This window comes from Musca autumnalis, unplaced genomic scaffold (assembly GCF_047663935.1).
Source record: "Musca autumnalis isolate F117 unplaced genomic scaffold, ASM4766393v1 scaffold_4, whole genome shotgun sequence".
Classification (NCBI taxonomy): domain Eukaryota; kingdom Metazoa; phylum Arthropoda; class Insecta; order Diptera; family Muscidae; genus Musca; species Musca autumnalis.
The window spans coordinates 59,479,111-59,497,364 of record NW_027411977.1 but is presented as its reverse complement, the minus strand read 5'-3'; the positions used below and the strand labels follow the sequence as shown (position 1 = coordinate 59,497,364).

Below are 18,254 nucleotides of genomic sequence, written 5' to 3'. Positions count from 1 at the left end.
TCAAAAAATAGACTGGAAGGAAAGTCTGAAACGATAGTACAGTATTGAACTACACCATTTTCACATGTAATTCGAATAATTTCAGTTGTAATTCGAAACATTTCACTTGTAATTTGAGAATTCCAATTGAATTTCGAATTATTTCATTTGTAATTTGAAAATTTCATTTGGAATTCGAATTATTTCATTTGTAATTTGAAAATTCCATTTTATATTCGAATTATTTCATTTGTAATTTGAATTTTTTCATTTGTAATTTGAATTATTTCATTTGTAATTCGAATTGTTCCATTTGTAATTTGAATTTTCTTCATTTGAAATTCCAAATGAAAAAATTCGATTTACAAATAGAAAAATTCAAATTAAAAATGGAAAAATTCGAATTACAAATTAAATAATTCGAATTACAAATGAACAAATTCAAATTACAAATGAAATAATTCGAATATCAAATGGAATTCTCAAATTACAAATGAAATAATTCGAAATTCAATTGGAATTCTCAAATTACAAGTATAATGTTTCGAATTTCAAATGAAATAATCAAATTACAACTGAAATTCTTCGAATTACATGTGAAAATGGTGTATAGTTTTGGACTGTACTCAACGGCATATGTAATAATTAGATATAGTTAGTCAGAACGGAATAACGGTACATTTAAAATTGATATTATCTACAATGTTAACGATGACCTTTTTATACCCTACACCACACAGTGGTAAGGGGTATTATGTCTTTGTGCATTTGTATGTAACATACAAAAGGAAACGAAATAGACCCACAGTTCCTTTTGCGGATATACATATAATCACTTTCTGAGTCGATTTATGCGTGTCCGTCCGTCTGTCCATGTATTTTTGTTCGCAACATACAGGTCGCATTTTTTGTCCGATTCAGCTGAAAATTGGGGACTACAACTTTTTTAGCCATAGGAAGAACGCTATTGCTTTTGGTGAAAATCGGTTCAGATTTGGATATAGCTCCCATATATACTTTCGCCCGATTTCACGTATTTGCTGCACCAAACACGCTATATACGTCCAATTTTGATGAAACTTTGAATGTGTGACTGAATTTTGTCTACAAATAAGTGTGCAAAATTATATTGAAATCGGTCCGGATTTGGATATAGCTCCCATATATATTTTCGACCGATTTCACGTATTTCCTGCAACACACACGCTATATATGTCCGATTTCGATGAAATGTGGAATGTGTGACTGAATTCAGTCTAGAAATAAATGAGCCAAATTATATCGAAGTCGGTTCAGATTTGGATATAGCTCCCATATATATTTTCGGCCGATTTCACGTATTTTATGTACCAAACACGCTATATTTTTCCGATTTCAATGAAATTTGGAATGTGTGACCGAATTCAATCTAGAAATAAATGTGTCAAATTATATAGAAATCGGTTCAGATTTGGATATAGCTCCCATATATATTTTCGGACGATTTCAGGTATTTTCTGTACCAAACACGCTACATATTTCCGATTTCGATAAAATTTGGAATGTGTGACTGAATTCAATCTAGAAATAAATGTGTCAAATTATATAGAAATCGGTTCAGATTTGGATATAGCTCCCATATATATTTTCGGACGATTTCAGGTATTTTCTGTACCAAACACGCTATATATTTCCGATTTCGATGAAATTTGGAATGTGTGACTGAATTCAGTCTAGAAATAAATGTGCCAAATTATATAGAAATCGGTTCAGATTTAGATATATCTCCCATATATATTTTCGGACAATTTCAGGTATTTTCTGTACCAAACACGCTATATATTTCCGATTTCGATGAAATTTGGAATGTGTGACTGAATTCGGTCTGGAAATAAATGTGCCAAATTATATCAAAATCGGTTAATATCTGGATATAGCTCCGATTTATATTTTACATATTCACAGTGGTGTAGGGTATCATATAGTCGGCCCCGCCCGACTTTGATCCTTTCCTTACTGGTTTTTCCTGAATATTTTCTTTTGGAAAAATATTTCCTGGAATGTAATACACAACTCTTCAGAACATGTCATTGTTGTAAAATGCCTATACGCCGTTGTTTTCAGTACATTTTTCAACGACGATTTAATAAAAATGTCAATAATGTAGTGAAATCAGAAATGCGAGAATAAACTGTTGGTGTGAACTGTGTTTGCAATACGTGTTGTAAAAGATATGATGCAAAATACCGCTGAAACAACATGAGGTAAGCATTTTAGAGTTTCAGAATGTTCTAAAGAATTATTGAGAACTTTATTTGGAAGATTTTTGCAAACGGTTACTTGGTTCAACTCCCAATAGTTTAGCCGATACTGACCAGAATTTCAGCAATTATGTAAAATTTTCTATATTTTATAGATTTTGATGCCCTAGATGGAGTTTTTCTTATGTGGTTTCTTCAAGAGATAAGTTCTACTAGTTTAGGGCTACGATATTGCTAAAGACAGCAAGCCCAAATTCCTATTCGTTTCTGAGATAAAGGCCTGATAAATGCAAAAAAGTGTAGATTTAGCCCGGTTTAGATGAGGCCATAAAATCCGAACTGGATCTGACAGGACAAAACCCAACTAGGGGTTTTGTAGTCTAAATATGTACTTTCAAAAAATCCATGCTAGAAGTTGTTTGCATTTTCAGTGTTGCATAGTGTAATCCGGTCATTAAATGGGTCCTTAGGTTAATTTGGTCTTTTTTTAAAAAAATCTGAGAAAATGTCCTTTAAAATGTGAACGTATTAAATCAAAATATTTTACATAAAAACTCTAAATTTTACCTAAATGCCAAGAAGAGGCCCTATACTCGATTCTGACATTCCGACATTCCACTAGACCAGTAGACTAGGGGGCCGGGCCACAGTGCACTGTGGTTCCGCCCGTGGACAAAAATCGAAAAATTTATGTCGACAAATTTGATTGCGATTGAAATAAATATTCTCTAAACACGTTAAATTTTTATTATCCAGTATTATTTTTGCCAAGTTAAGTCGAAGAAGTTGAGATTTGTATGTGGTACCTTTAAAACGAAAAAAGATCCACAAAGCATACGTAAATTATGAGTGAAATTATTGAAAAATTAAGAGGTAAATGTACAATTTCGAAAATGAGATTTATAGTTGATGGCATTAACAACATTCTTACGAAAAAACAAATTCAAAATTCGTTTTCTAAGTTCCTTAAAAATAAATTCTTTGTAAATGACTTTTTGTGCTATTTTAAATAATCACTGCTTTAAATTTTTGTTGAGTTTTACTAATGTTGTCCTCGTAAGGGCAAGTCCATATTTTTTTTAAATACAGGGGAAAGTCCCTAGTTTACGATAAAAAGAAATCCAGCTGCCACCATCAGCCACCCTGTAAGTTATTCCCCTTATGCCACGCCTGTAAAATCGCCAAAATTCCGAAAATCGGGAGGTACGTTTATATGGGAGCTATACCGAAACATGGACCCATATTGAACATTTTTGCAAGGAGGTATGGTGTTCCCTCAGAACTTAAAATGCAAAATTACATCCAAATAGGTTGGAAGATTTGGCTAAAATCGTCAAAATACCGAATATCGGGAGGTACGTTTATATGGGAGCTATACCTAATCTTGGACCTATATTGAACATTTTTTGCACGGACGTATGATCTTTCCTCCGAAGTCAAAATACAAAATTACAGCCAACTCGGTTAGAAAATCTAGCTAAAATCGTCAAAATACCGAATATAGGGAGGTACGTTTATATGGGAGCTATACCTAAACGTGGACCTATATTGAACATTTCTTGCAAGGTGGTATGTTGTTCCCTCAGAACACAAAATGCAAATTTACAGCCAAATCGACTGCAAAATTTGGCTAAAATCGTAAAAATATAAAAAAATCGGGGGGTACATGGGGTCTACACGCAAATGTGGACCTACATCCATTAAATTTGTTTTTCTCCCTTTTGGGCTCGTTATAAAACTATGTTTAAAATTTCGAGGCGTTAACTCGATTAGAACTATTTTTGGCACTCCTTTCCATACAAGTGGGACTACTGTGCGAGGGTATATACACGTTTATACGGACAAAATGTGCCTCATCGAAATAATGGTTTTAGACCCCAAGTATGTTTGGTGGACGAAATGTGTTTCAGACAATGTGGAGTCGATTGAGCAATGTCCGTCCGTCTGTCTTACTGGCTGGCTGGAACGCACGATAACTCTCGAACGGATAAACCGATTCAGTTCAAATTTTGGCTTTCGTAATATTTTACCTAAACTTAGTTTAAGTTCGAAGATGGGCTATATCGGTCCACTCCTTCAGGTACCTCCCCCACAAAAGTTCGAAAATATTCGGAAAATTTGTGCGTACGATAACTCTTGAAGGGAGTAACCGATTTGGTCCATACTTAGTACATTATGAAATTTCTACCAGACCTAGATGAGGTTCACTTATGGACTCAATCGGTAAACTCCTTCGAGTACCTCCCACACAAAATTTCGGAAAAGTTCAGTTTAGGACCTGCTCTCCAATCGCTTTGGTTTTTGTTGTAACATCTTGTATTCACTGTCCCCTATACGAAGGTACAAGTTTCCTCAGAGGCAAGTCCATACTTCCTGAAAAAATAGCCTGAAAGTTGAAAAACAAACTATATGACACCATGTTTATGGGTGGAAGCGCAAGATAATTCTCGAACGGATATGCCGATTCCGCCAAAATTTGGCCTTTGTAATATTGTTTCCAAACTTAGTTTAAGTTCGTAGATAAACCATATCGGTCCACTCCTTCAGGTACCTACCCCACAAAAGTTCAAAAATATTCGGAAAAATTGTACGCACGATAACTCTTGATGGGAGTGACCGATGTAATCCATACTTTACACATCCTAATATATCTACCAAATATAGATCAGGTTCATATATGGACTATATTTGTTCACTCCATCCGGTACCTCCCACACAAAATTTCGGATAAGTTCACTTTAAGACCTGATATCGAATCACTTTGATTTTTGTTGCTGCCTCAATTACAATGGTAAAAGTTTTTTTAGGGGCAAGTCCATACTTCTTGAGCAAACAGCCCGAAGAGTGTAAAAACCCCCTATGGCACCATATGTTGTGGCTGGAGATTAGCGTGGGGCGATTTGTGTGGAAGGAAAAAAACCTTAACGAGCCCTTCGCGTTTCTGATTCCTGGGATCGAACTGAGCAAAAAAGTCCACTGGACCATATATCTACCGTGAAAATCGAGCCTCCCGATTTTGACTTTAAGTTTTTTATTGACGTTTTTGGATATTTTGGCATATAACAGCCAAACCATTGAGATTTTCGATTCAACACAAAGACAAAAATTGTAGCCAAGACAGTAATTGAAAACTCTCTAATACATCGCAAAAGCATTAGAACGCTTTTTCAGGCAGTTTTGGCCTTAAGAATGTGCAAACTTTTCGGAAAATGTCGATAAATGACATTGTGCTACAAAATTTGACCAGAAAATTATTCAAGCGTTCTAATGCAAAATTCTACCGTGTTGGGATCCATGGACAACGGAAATGCCTTTAGTACGTTTGGGTCACTTCGTTTTATTTTTTTATAACGGTAAAAGTAGTGAAAATCTGGGTTTCTTACATTTTCAATTTTAAACAGGCATATCTTCTTTTTTTTCACAACGGATTTCTAGTGATCCTTCTTCCTTTTAAAGGGGTGAATAATATCTTTAGAACAAGTTATTATTTGTTTAAATCGGTTAACAAATGGCTAAGTTATAGTGGTTTAAGTCTGAAACCCCCTCAAAAAAACTATAACTGAATTTCTCATAATTTTGAAAATAATTATTGAACAAAACAAAAAAACATTATATTTTTGAAAATTATGAGAAATTCAGTTATAGTTTTTTTGAGGGGGTTTTCAGACTTAAACCACTATAACTTAGCCATTTGTTAACCGATTTAAACAAATAATAACTTGTTCTAAAGATATTATTCATAATAATATTGGTTCAAATAAAACTGCGATTATGGGAAACATTTTGACAAATAAGGTCAAATATCACTTAGAATTGATCACGGCATAGCAGGTAAGAAATTACAAAATGAAAAATCCGTCCTACGGTTCCAACGATACGGGTGGAAGTAGGAAAATTAATGCAGTGATGCGTCTCCAAACAAACTGTTAAATACAAGTTTTTATTACCAAAAAGTGCAGAATGGGATGATTTTGACATTTTATTACACCCTCCGCCATAAATTATGTATGTTCAAATCAGATTTCAGCCATTTCGTTTGGATGATGTGGGTGAAATTTTAAAAATACCGAAAATCGGGCGGTACCGTTATAAGGGGGGCTATATCAAAAAGTGGACCTGTACCGACAATTCTCTGTCGGAATATTGTTTACCCCCAACGAAGATTTCGACCATTTTAGTTGGATAATGCGGCTAAAATCTGCGAAATTACCAAAATCAGGTGGTACCTTCCTATGTGGGCTATATCAAAATATGGACCTCTCGGATTATTTTATACCCCCAACGAAGATTAAATACCAAATTTCACCAATTTTAGTTGCATAATGCGGCTAAAATTATCAAAATTACATAAATCGGGAGGTACCGCCCTATGGGAGTTATATCAAATAAATATATAAATAATACAAATCGACCAAATATATCAATAAATGAAGTAAAATTGTCAATCTAAAGCTATTCTGATCATAATTATGGATAAACATACAATAAAACATTGACTTTTATTTTCTGCACGCTAGATCTGCATTTTTTCCCACTGTGCGGACTCCCCTGCGTACGTCCCTGCCATAGGGGAATTTTAAACCTAAACCGAACTATTTTCTCAAGAAGCATGGACTTTCCCTGAAAAAAAACGGTCCACTGTCGTAATGGAGGTAGCGAATACAAGCAAACCGATTAAAGAGCAGGCCTAAAACTGCACTCTTCTGTACTCGAAGGAGTGGACCTATATAGTCCATATTCGAACCTGATCTATGTCTCGTAAAGATATTACGATACGAAAAGTATGAACCAAATCTGTTGCTGCCTTCAAGTATTTCGTGCGCACAATTTTTCCGAACATTTTCAAACTTTTGTGGGGGGAGGTACCTGAAGGAGTGAACCGACATGGTCTATCTTCGAACTTAAACTAAGTTTGGACAAAATATTATGAACGCCAAATTTAGATTGAATCGACTGATTCGTTTGAGAGTTATCGTGCGCTCCAAACAATACACATGGTTTTTTAAAACTTTTGGACTATTTTCTGAGGAAGTATGAACTTGTCCCTGATAAAACTTGTACCGTCATAATGGGAACAGCGAATACAAGTTGTTAGAACAAAAATAAACAAGTAAAAAAGTATCAGTCGGCTTTACCGACAGAGATATACCCTCAGCCTGTGTATATTGAAACAATTTTTTCCCAAAATACGTATGTATTTAGGGGGTTTTAAACATTTTGGGCATTTGAACCGACAAACATTTTTATTAGGATTAAAGATCAAAAGGAAATACTAAAAGGAATGGATTGACATTGACCGTTATGGAAGTGGATCTCCACTCTTCGGGCTGTTTGCTCAAGAAGTATGGATTTGCCCCTAAAAAAATTTTACCATCGTAATTGAAGCAGCGAATACAAGTTGCTTCAACAAAAATCAAAGTGATTCGATATTAGGTCTTAAAGTGAACTTTTCCGAAATTTTGTGTGGGAGGTACCCGAAGGAGTGGACCAATTGAGACCATATTGGAACCTCATATTACTCTGGTAGAAAGTTTACGCTGTACAAAGTATGGACCAAATCGGTCACTCCCTTAAAGAGATATTGTGCGCACAAACTTTCCGAACATTTTCGAACTTTTGTGGGGGAGGTACCGGAAGGAGTGGACCGATGTAGCTCATCTTCGAACTTAAACTAAGTTTGGGCAAAATATTACGAAAGCCTAAATTTGATCCGAATCGGTTCATCCGGTCGAGAGTTATCGTGCGCTCCAGCCAGCAGGACAGACAGACAGACGGACGTACATGGCTAGATCGACTCCAAATTGTCTGAAACACATTTCGCCCAAACATACTTGGGGTCTAAAACCATTATTTCGATGAGGCACATTTTCATCGTATCAAAGTGTATATACCCTCCTTAGCCTAAAGGCTGAGGGTATAAAAACCATTTGAGAGCTACACTTTCCACAAATATTGTGTGGGAGGTACTGTAAGTGGTGGATCGATAGAGTCCATACTGGAATCTCATCTATGTCCGGTAGAAATTTCACGAAGTGCAAAGTATGGACCAAATCGGTTACTCGCTTCAAGAGTTATCGTCCGCACAATTTTTCCGAACATTTGTTGGGGGGTAGCCCCCGATATGGCTCATCTTCGAACTTAAACTAACGATGGACAAATTGTGGACCAATTCAGCTGATCAGTTCGAGAGTTACCGTGCTCTCAAGCCATTACATAGGGTGCCACAGATTTTTTACATTTTTCGGGCTGTTTTCTCAAGAAGTATCGACTTTCCCTGAAAAAAAAGCTTTTACCGTCGTAATTGAGGCAGCATATGCAAGTTGCTTTAACAAAAATCAAAGTGATTCGAAAGCAGATCTGAAAGTGAACTTATCCGAAATTTTGTGTGGGAAGTACCCGAAGGATCAGAACAGGACAAATATAGTCCATATTCGAACCTGATGCTAAAATGTGAGATTACAAATCGTTGCTAGGAAAATGCCAAGGAACGTCACTTTGACTAACGCTTTCAGAGATATCATATCACGCCTTGAAAAAGTCGGTTTCTGTAAAAACTATGTGCAAAGAAAAACTCGTATCTTCTTTAATATTGGTCAAAATAGAATAACATCTTGTTTTCGGGTATATCCCACACAAAATTCAGATAAAGTGAAGTTTAAGAGCTCCTCTCGGATCGTTGCAGGTTGTCTTTGCGGCTCCTTTTTACGACGGTACATTTTTTTCTTGCGCAAGTTCATACTTCGTGAGATACTGGCCTAAAAGCTCCATGAAACCCGGACGGTCCCAAGTAAAATGGAAAATCCACAAGATATCTCTAGCAGGCCGTTTCTGATTGGCCCAATCTTTGCACATCATATTACTTCATCCATTCATGTATCAAGTTGGAATATCGACTATATCGGTCCCGTCCTTAGGGGACCTCCACACAAAATTTGGGAAAAGTGCAGTTTGAGGACTGGTATCGGATCTATTAGAATTTTTTTGCAGAAGGTTTTTTCACGATCCCTATTACAAATGTGCAATTTTTCTGGAGATAATGGCCCAAAGGCCTGTCCTGCCGTCCTGAGGGTACCTCCCACACAAGATTTGGGAAAAGTGCAGAAGGTTTTTTCGCGATCCATATTACAACTGTGCAATTTTTTTCTGGAGATAATGGCCCAAAAGCCCTGCCTGCACATATTAAAACGGATAGCGTGCAGGATAACTCTGAACATTTTCAAAAATTTCTTTTTAAACTTAGTTAAACGTAATTTAATATTTCGTGCTTTTTCTGAATCAGAAATTTGCCTACTAACTAACTGCATATTTCCTAACATTTAAACGGCAGACTTTTTCGCGGAAAAGCCATTTTATTGAACAAAACATCATGGTTTTTATAAGAAATTTTAACGTTTTTCATAATTATTTTGATAATGTTCCATCTTATCAGCATCCGAAGCACTCGATTGTATCCGTCGAGGTTGTCTGTGTCATATTCTATCTTATTGTGAAGAAATATGACAAAACTGCGCGACTCCTATTGATATTCCGAGATGTTTCAAATATATGTCAATTTAAACCCTTTAACGCTGTTATTTCGGTGCCCGCGGAATAATTTGGTAAAAGTGATAAGAAAGCCTTGCTTTATCGACTGAAAGAAAATTCGGCGTTAATATCTCAAAAATTCGCGAAAATATAGTGACTGTTCTATCCGGATGACCAAAAATAAATGCCTATTTTTCATAGTACTATAGGAAAAATGATCAGAAAATCATTTCGCGAAGAGCTAGAAACACATTTTTTTCTGTGTTTGATACGGAACATCATAGACTTTAAATTCCCACAAGATTAAAAACGTAGGTTTATTCGTTTTGGGATAAATAAGCTAACATTAACAAAAATGTAGGTGTTCTATTCTACTGACGTGGAGTGTATATACTACAGTGGAATGAATGAAAGAAAGAAATTAGTACTACCCAAAACCAAAAGCTAATATTCGTATACATATTCAACAAAAATAATTAAACTAAGTAAAATTATAATAACTCAAACACCATTACCCATTACCACAAAAATACTTGACTAAGACTAGATCTGTGTAAATCTAACACCTAATTACACCATTTTTGAAAGTTGTCCAGAACAATAATTTGAGAATATTCAATGTATGTATATTATTTAATCCTTACGTATTTCACCATTCAGGACAATCAAGAATACTTCCCTCGGAATTTTCCGGAAAAATATCGATATAACCATGTCCGCCTGTCTGTCCGTCCGTCGTCTGTTGAAATCAAGATATAGCTCGCAATTTTTAAGAAAGAGCTGTGTAATTTTGTGTGGATGTTTCTATTACTCCTAGGATATTTAGTATTGAAACTGGGCTATATCTGTCCACGAAACTTCTCCACCAAAAATCGTCAATATAGGTCCATGTTTTGGAATAGCCCCCCTATAACGGTACCCATGATTTTCGGTATTTTGAGGATTTTGGCTACAATTTTTAACCGAACTACCTGTAATTTGACACTTGAGGTTTTTAGTGGTCACGAAACTTCTCCACCAAAAATCGTCAATATAGGTCCAAGTTTTGGAATAGCACCCATATAAAACGGTACCCTGGATTTTCAGTATTTTTAGGATTTTATCTACTATTTTTAACCAAACTAGCTGAAAATTGTCAATTGAGGTTCTAAGTGGTTATAAAATGTCTCCACCAAAAATCGTCCACATAGTTCGTCCTCGTAAGATCAAATCCAGGAAGATCGTAAGATCAAATCCAGTAAGATCCAAAAGGAATTCTGTAACTTTTAGCAATTCAAAAGTTGTAAAAATTTCAATTTGGAGCCGATTTAGACCTGTCCGACTGTCTGTCTGACTGGCTTGGTGGAGCGCACGATAACTCTCGAACGGATCTGCCGATTCGGTAATTTTTTTCCAAACTTAGTTTACGTTCGAAGATAAGCCATATCGGTCCACTCCCTCGGGTACCTCCCTCACAAAAGTTCGGGAAATTTGGCGCACGATAACTCTTGAAGGTGGTAACCGATGTGGTCCATACTTTGCACATCGTGAAATTTCTACCAGACTTAGATGAAGTTCCACACCTTCGGGTACCTCCACACCAAATTTCGGATAAGTTCAGATTAGGACCTGCTCTCAAATCGCTTTGATTTTTGTTGCAACAACTTGTATTCACTGCCCCCCATACGACGGTACAAGTTTCATCAAGAGCAAGTCCATACTTCCTGAGAAAATAGTCAGAAAGATGCAAAAAGCCGCTATGACACCGTGTGTAGTGGTTGGAGCGCAAGATAACTCTCGAAGGGATCTCCCGATTCAGTCCAAAATTTGGCCTTCGGAAGATAAGCAATATCGCTCCACTCCTTCAGGTACCTCCCTCACAAAAGCTCAAAAATGTTCGGAAAATTGTGCGCACGATAACTCTTGAAGGGAGTGACCGATGTAATCCACACTTTGCACATCCTAATATATCTACCAGATATAGATCAGGTTCGAATATGGACTATACTTGTCCACTCCTTCGGGTACCTCTCACACAAAATTTCGGATAAGTTCACTTTAAGACCTGCTCTCGAATCACTTTGATTTCTGTTTAAGCGATTTGCATTCGCTACCTCCATTACGATGGTAAAAGTTTTTTCAAGGGGCAAGTCCATATTTCTTGGGAAAGCAGCCCGAAAGGTGTATAAACCCCTATGTCACCATATGTGGCGGTCGGAGAGCACGATAACTCTCGAACTTTTCAACCGCTTTGGTCCAACATTTGGTCTTCGTCATATTATATTCGAACTTAGTTTAATGGGGCAATACCGGTCCACAACTTCCGGTACTTCTGCTCAATATTTAAAAAATTTCACTAAAATGCTAGGACAATATCACTTGAATGGGGCAACCAATTTGGTTCAAAATTTGGATCTCCTAATATTTTGTCAAAATTTAGGTTAACCTCTAAAATGGCCCATATCGGTCCTCCCTAAGAGTACCTTTCCCACAAAAGTTCATCATTTGTGTCTTAGTGCAGTTAATTCCTAATCCACATGTTTGTCGGCAAGTTCAAATGTCCAAAAAGGGCCACAAAATTCTGAAGAGACCTTAAATACATTCGATCTGTCCGTAGGTGATAGTTTCACTTTACATTGGCTGAGGGTATATATCTGACTGACACTTTTTTACTTGTTTTACCTAATTTAGGCATTTGGGATACCCGTGGTCAAAAAAATTTTGCACCTGACAGGAAACTTATTAATCCATTTTAGTTCAGAATATTTTATGGTTACTTGTTGTAGTTGGTACTGGTAGGTTTTTTAGAGATTTTGGGCCAGTATCACAGTAAGTTGGACTAGCCCCTGTAAAAACTTGTGCCGTCGTACCTCGTACGGCGAGGACAAGCTGTTGCAAACAAATCAAAACAATTTAAGAGCTGATCTTAAACTTCACTTTTCCGAAAAAAATTGACATTTTGTGTGGGAGGTATCCGAAGGAGTGTATATCGGTCCATCCTTCGGGTATTTCCCCCATACCCCATATTCGAACCTGATATTTCTAGATAAATATTACAAGAACCAAATTTTGGACCAAATTGGTTGATCTCTTTTTGAACTTTTGTTGAGTAGGTATCGGAAGGAGTGGTCCGATCAAATATTGAACCAAATTGCTTGATCCGCTCGAGTGTTAATGTCCGATCCAACCAGCCATATAGACAAACAGGCGGACGGAGATTGCTAAATCGTCTACAAATTGTCTGAAACGGATTTTGTCCAAACATTCTTGGGGTCTAAACCAAATATTTCGATGAGGCACATTTTGGTTGTACAAAAAAATTTTAAAATTTTTTCAGGTTCGAATACGGACTATACCGGCCCTCTCCTTGGGGCACTCCGGTCCACTCCTTGGGGCATTGGTGCAATGGTAACCACATCCGTGTTTCACTTTCACATATGTCCAGGTTCGATATCCAGACTAGACAAAATAAAATTTTCAACGGTGTCAAAATGTCCTCACCTTGTCCCCATTTGAGGCAGCGAAAACAGAATAGTTCATGCCGCTAAGCCGACTCACCTTATTTTTATATAAATAAGGTTCCTGGACTAGGGCGATGTCGATGTCAGCTTTGCAATGATGCAGGTTTATCTTCACAAAGCCAAGCTTTTGCCGCTTCCTACCTACTGGTGCTTTGGTGGGATTCGGAAACATAATCGTCCTAATCCAAAGTTCAGCATCCCTCCTCGACTCCTTAGAAAGTCCTCTCCGGACTTGTCCGTGGCGAATTTTATGACCAGTCCGTCGTTCTTCTTAAAGGAACCGATAATCCTCCAATTTCCCATCTGAAGACCGACGTTCTGCTTCTCAACCAACCTCAGTATTCGTCCCAGCTCCATTGAAGGCGAGGGACCCATACTGAGGTTATCATCCCACATGGTATCTCAGACAAAGGTAGAGCCGCCAGATTGCTACCTTCCCAAAGAGAGCCAATGTCCTCAACTGTTTTAACAAGGAAATCTGCCGATTCCTTGTTTTCACAGCTAATTACCTTGACTCCCTTGTAAAGAGCAGACTGGCCCAGCCGCACATTTGCCTGTTCAACCACGTCCGGGATGATGATGTCCCGAAAACGACCCTTAACTAGTAACCAATGACAGTCACTGCTACGCCCATTGGGATCAGCCCTATGATTGCCAGCCGGATCTCACCCGGTACAATCCGTCGAGCAGCGATGTCATCCTGCTTCGGGTTTGACGAGCAAGGAGTCTGCAGAGCTGTAGCGTTGTCCTTACTCACCTTCGCGGACGAGCAGGGAATCTCCAAACCACTAGGTCCTGAATTTTTCTTACTCGCCTTCACAGACAACCTTGGATTCTGCAAAACGCCAGTTTCCGCGTTGTCCCTACTCGCCTTTGTAGACGAGCAGGGAGTCTGCAGAGCACTAGGCTTTACCTTATCCTCACTAGCCTTGACAGATGAGCATGGAGTCTGCAGAGCACTATGTTCCGCGGTATCCTTACTCGCCTTTCCAGACATACAAGGCTTCAGAAAAGAAGCACTAGATGAAGAGGCTTTAACCTTTCATTAGTGATCCTCTCACTAGCCTTCCTCGCCTTTCCAGACGTACAAGGCTTCAGAGAAGAAGCTCTAGATGAAGAGGCTTTAACCTTTCATTAGTGATCCTCTCACTAGCCTTCCTCGTCACCGAAGCAAACGATGCCGACGGATAGACCGGCTGTGACAACGTAGACTTCTTCGCAGAAGGAGGTTGTTCCTCAGACGACCTCATCCTCTTCACAACCACTGGTTGTTGTTTTGCATCGTTCGCCCGAGGTCCGTTATCCTTTGAGGAAGTCAATGCCGTCACTGATCCATCACTGTTCCGCCCGCTCGTGTTTCCACTTGTGTCGGATGGTATCTTCTTTTTCATCAGCCGACTCACCTCTATCAACCTTTGTTTGGGTTAAGAAGTTGGGCCAGCTGCAGAATAAGTTGATACCTTCCCAGAGGCTTTGGATCCCTTCTTCTTCCCGTTTTCTTTTGAGCCTTCTTTGAGGGCTGCGACGTTGGCGCATTGGAAGAAGGGGTGTCCTTATCAGAGCTGAAGTTTCCTCCCTTCGCCACCTCTTCGGAGGTTTCGATGGGGCTTACTCCCGCTCTTGACGTAGGGATTTCACTGACACGCACTTCCCTCTTTGTTACCTGAGGATATTCTCTTTCAAATCTCCTCACGAACTTGAGGTTAGACCGTATCATTTGAAATTCCCTTACGCTGATGGTGTTGGGGTCCTTATTGGCATACCGATTGCGATAATTAGTTGCCCTTCGGTATGATTTTTTGTCTCTTGCTTCCTTGGCTTGGGCAGAGTTGAAGGTCTGTGGATTCTGCGAATCGTCCATCTTATCGATAGATTCTTCGCTCGCGCCACTCTTCTCCTCTACTCCTCCTCCTCCATATTCGTAATTGTCAGGGTTAGTGAGGAGGTTGCACTTATGAGTGTAAAGACTGAATGTCCATGGCATTTTGAGTTGTGGAGGAGTTGAGGTCTACCGCGGCATAGCCTCCTTACCACGGCAAGGGCATGATAATTACTCGTAGAGTCGCCCAGGTATTAACGAGGTTCCTTTCAAATACAGTTGGTACTCTAACTGCAAACCTTGAGAACACCGATGGGCACGTGGTCGCTTAACACCCCGGTGTTACTGGATCTCAGCAATTTTGTACTTGGTAGGAGATCGCTACCAAATATGTGTCACACATTCCAAAAGATACACTATGGGTTTTCAGTGCACTGTATTGGTTTGTGACAGTGGAGATGGATAACCTCTGGTCGGTCACAACCCCCAAATCAACACTCTAAGAAGCTGAGTGGAAGATTGTGGCGTCTAGCCACCGCATCGCGTCAAGATCGTTATCCCCGACGGTTTATTTCTGTTCGTTACGATTTTTTGGAAGTAATTTATTAAATTTACAATTCTACAAATTATAGTTCTGACAATTAAAAAAAAAAATGGTGTAATATTCTAAAATACAAAACAAACGAAGAAGGGCATAACCAGGATTAAAAAATAGAGAGGGTAAAGGAATAACACACACAAAAGACAGACAACGAAAAAAAAGGCAAGAAAACAAAAAACCAAACAAAAAGGTAACACAACAAACCTGATAAATATCTGTTTGTGATCTTTGAGTGAAGCTGATCTTTGCACGGTATATAGGGGACTCGAAATTATGTTCGAGGAGGACGAGGAATATAGGGGAGAGGTATATTGATTAGCCGGCGCCGCAGTAGTAGCTATTGTAGGAGTAGTAGTAGCAGCAGTGGCAGAAGAAGGAGAAATATTGTGGTGTTGTGTTGTTGTTGCTGCTGCTGCAAATGTATTGGCAGTTGTTGTTGAGGCAGGCAATGATGATGACGATAGCGAAAATGTTGTTGGTGATAATAGTGATTTTGTTGTTGTTGTGGAAAATTGTGTGTGTGGTGTGTTGTTACTACTACTGCTGCTGCTGTTGTTGATGTTGTTGGGTCGACTACTACTACTACTGTTTCTGTTAATGTTGTTACTGTTATTGTTCAGATTATTGTTAATGTTATTGTTGTTAACATTATTATTTTGCTGTAGTTGTTCCTGCTGCTGCTGTTGTTGTTGCTGTTGATGAAGCTGTTGCTGTTGTTGCAATGTAGCCGGTATTATGGGACATGAATTGGCTTTAATGCGGGCACGCAGCTCATTGTATTTTTGATAGAATCTTTATTTTGATGCCAATTTGGAAGTTATTTTTCGGTTTTGCGAAGCGTTTGAAATTAGTTTTTTTTATCAAAAAAGGAAAATGTATTTTCATTTTTTGTTTGTTTGATGATCAATACAACAAGGTTACAACATTGTTATTGTATTTTGTTTTTTTTTTATGGCAGAATTAGTTGATGATTTATTATTTTGATTTGAAAAATTTTTCAATTTTTTTGTCAAAACAAATGAAACACAATGGCAAAAATCATATGAAAATAGATAAATTAAATGAAAAAACAAATTGTGATTATTTGTTGGTTAATTTTTGTTTTGAAAATATAATAATTGATTTTTACTGTTACACAACAACAACAAATTCTTTTTTTTTTTAATAAAATGCAAAGAAAAAGTAACACACAAAAAGAAACAAAAACACACTCTCGTCTGTTTTTTATTTTTATTTATTTAAAATTTCCGTAAAGTAAAAGTTTAGCATACTGCGCTGAAGTCGCGGCCACTTCACTGATCACCGGTCGGTCTAAACGAAACATCGCACACTGATGTTGATGATGACAACAGTTTTTTTTTATTATTTGATATGCGTCGACATTTTAGTGTTGATTGCCGTAACTTCACCCCGTAAATTCAACAACAAATTCTCAAGAATATTTGCACAGTGTTTTGAAATAGTCAAAAAAAATGTTAATTTGTTTTGATAATAGTATAATAATATCCACGCCAATTGTCCTCTTTGGACGCTTCAAACTTCTTTTGAAAAATCCACGCCAATTGTCCTCTTTGGACGCTTCAAACTTCTTTTGAAAAATCCACGCCTATTGTCCTCTTTGGGCGCTTCAAACTTCTTTTGAAAATTCCACGCCTATTGTCCTCTTTGGACGCTTCAAACTTCTTTTGAAATATCCACGCCAATTGTCCTCTTTGGACGCTTCAAACTTCTTTTGAAAAATCCACGCCTATTGTCCTCTTTGGGCGCTTCACAAATCTTTTGAAATATCCACGCCAATTGTCCTCTTTGGACGCTTCAAACTTCTTTTGAAAAATCCACGCCAATTGTCCTCTTTGGACGCTTCAAACTTCTTTTGAAAAATCCACGCCTATTGTCCTCTTTGGGCGCTTCAAACTTCTTTTGAAAATTCCACGCCTATTGTCCTCTTTGGACGCTTCAAACTTCTTTTGAAATATCCACGCCAATTGTCCTCTTTGGACGCTTCAAACTTCTTTTGAAAAATCCACGCCTATTGTCCTCTTTGGGCGCTTCACAAATCTTTTGAAATATCCACGCCAATTGTCCTCTTTGGACGCTTCAAACTTCTTTTGAAAAATCCACGCCTATTGTCCTCTTTGGACGCTTCAAACTTCTTTTGAAAAATCCACGCCTATTGTCCTCTTTGGACGCTTCAAACCTCTTTTGAAAAATCCACGCCTATTGTCCTCTTTGGGCGCTTCAAACTTCTTTTGAAAATTCCACGCCTATTGTCCTCTTTCGACGCTTCAAACTTCTTTTGAAAAATCCACGCCTATTGTCCTCTTTGGACGCTTCAAACTTCTTTTGAAAAATCCACGCCTATTGTCCTCTTTGGACGCTTCAAACTTCTTTTGAAAAATCCACTCTTACTGTCCTCTATGGAGGCTTCAAAATTCCTTTGAAAAAACCACGCCTATTGTCCTCTTTGGCGGCTTCAAACTTCTTTTGAAAAATCCACGCCTATTGTCCTCTTTGGGCGCTTCACAAATCTTTTGAAATATCCACGCCAATTGTCCTCTTTGAAAAATCCACGCCTATTGTCCTCTTTGGGC

General features: G+C 38.0%; 1 protein-coding gene across 47 annotated transcripts in view; it reads right to left on the bottom strand.

Moving 5' to 3' along the window:
- Mbs (Myosin binding subunit) overlaps positions 1 to 18,254 on the bottom strand; it is a 304,687-nt gene that overhangs the window by 136,001 nt on the left and 150,432 nt on the right. For 18 of the 47 annotated variants that reach the window (XM_073982195.1, XM_073982167.1, XM_073982168.1 and 15 more), the window contains exon 9: positions 15,868 to 16,455. The exons of the other annotated variants lie outside the window; for them this stretch is intronic. In XM_073982195.1, the coding sequence (XP_073838296.1) occupies positions 15,868 to 16,455 (588 nt within the window). The remainder of the gene's footprint in view (positions 1 to 15,867; positions 16,456 to 18,254) is intronic. 47 annotated transcript variants of the gene reach the window in all.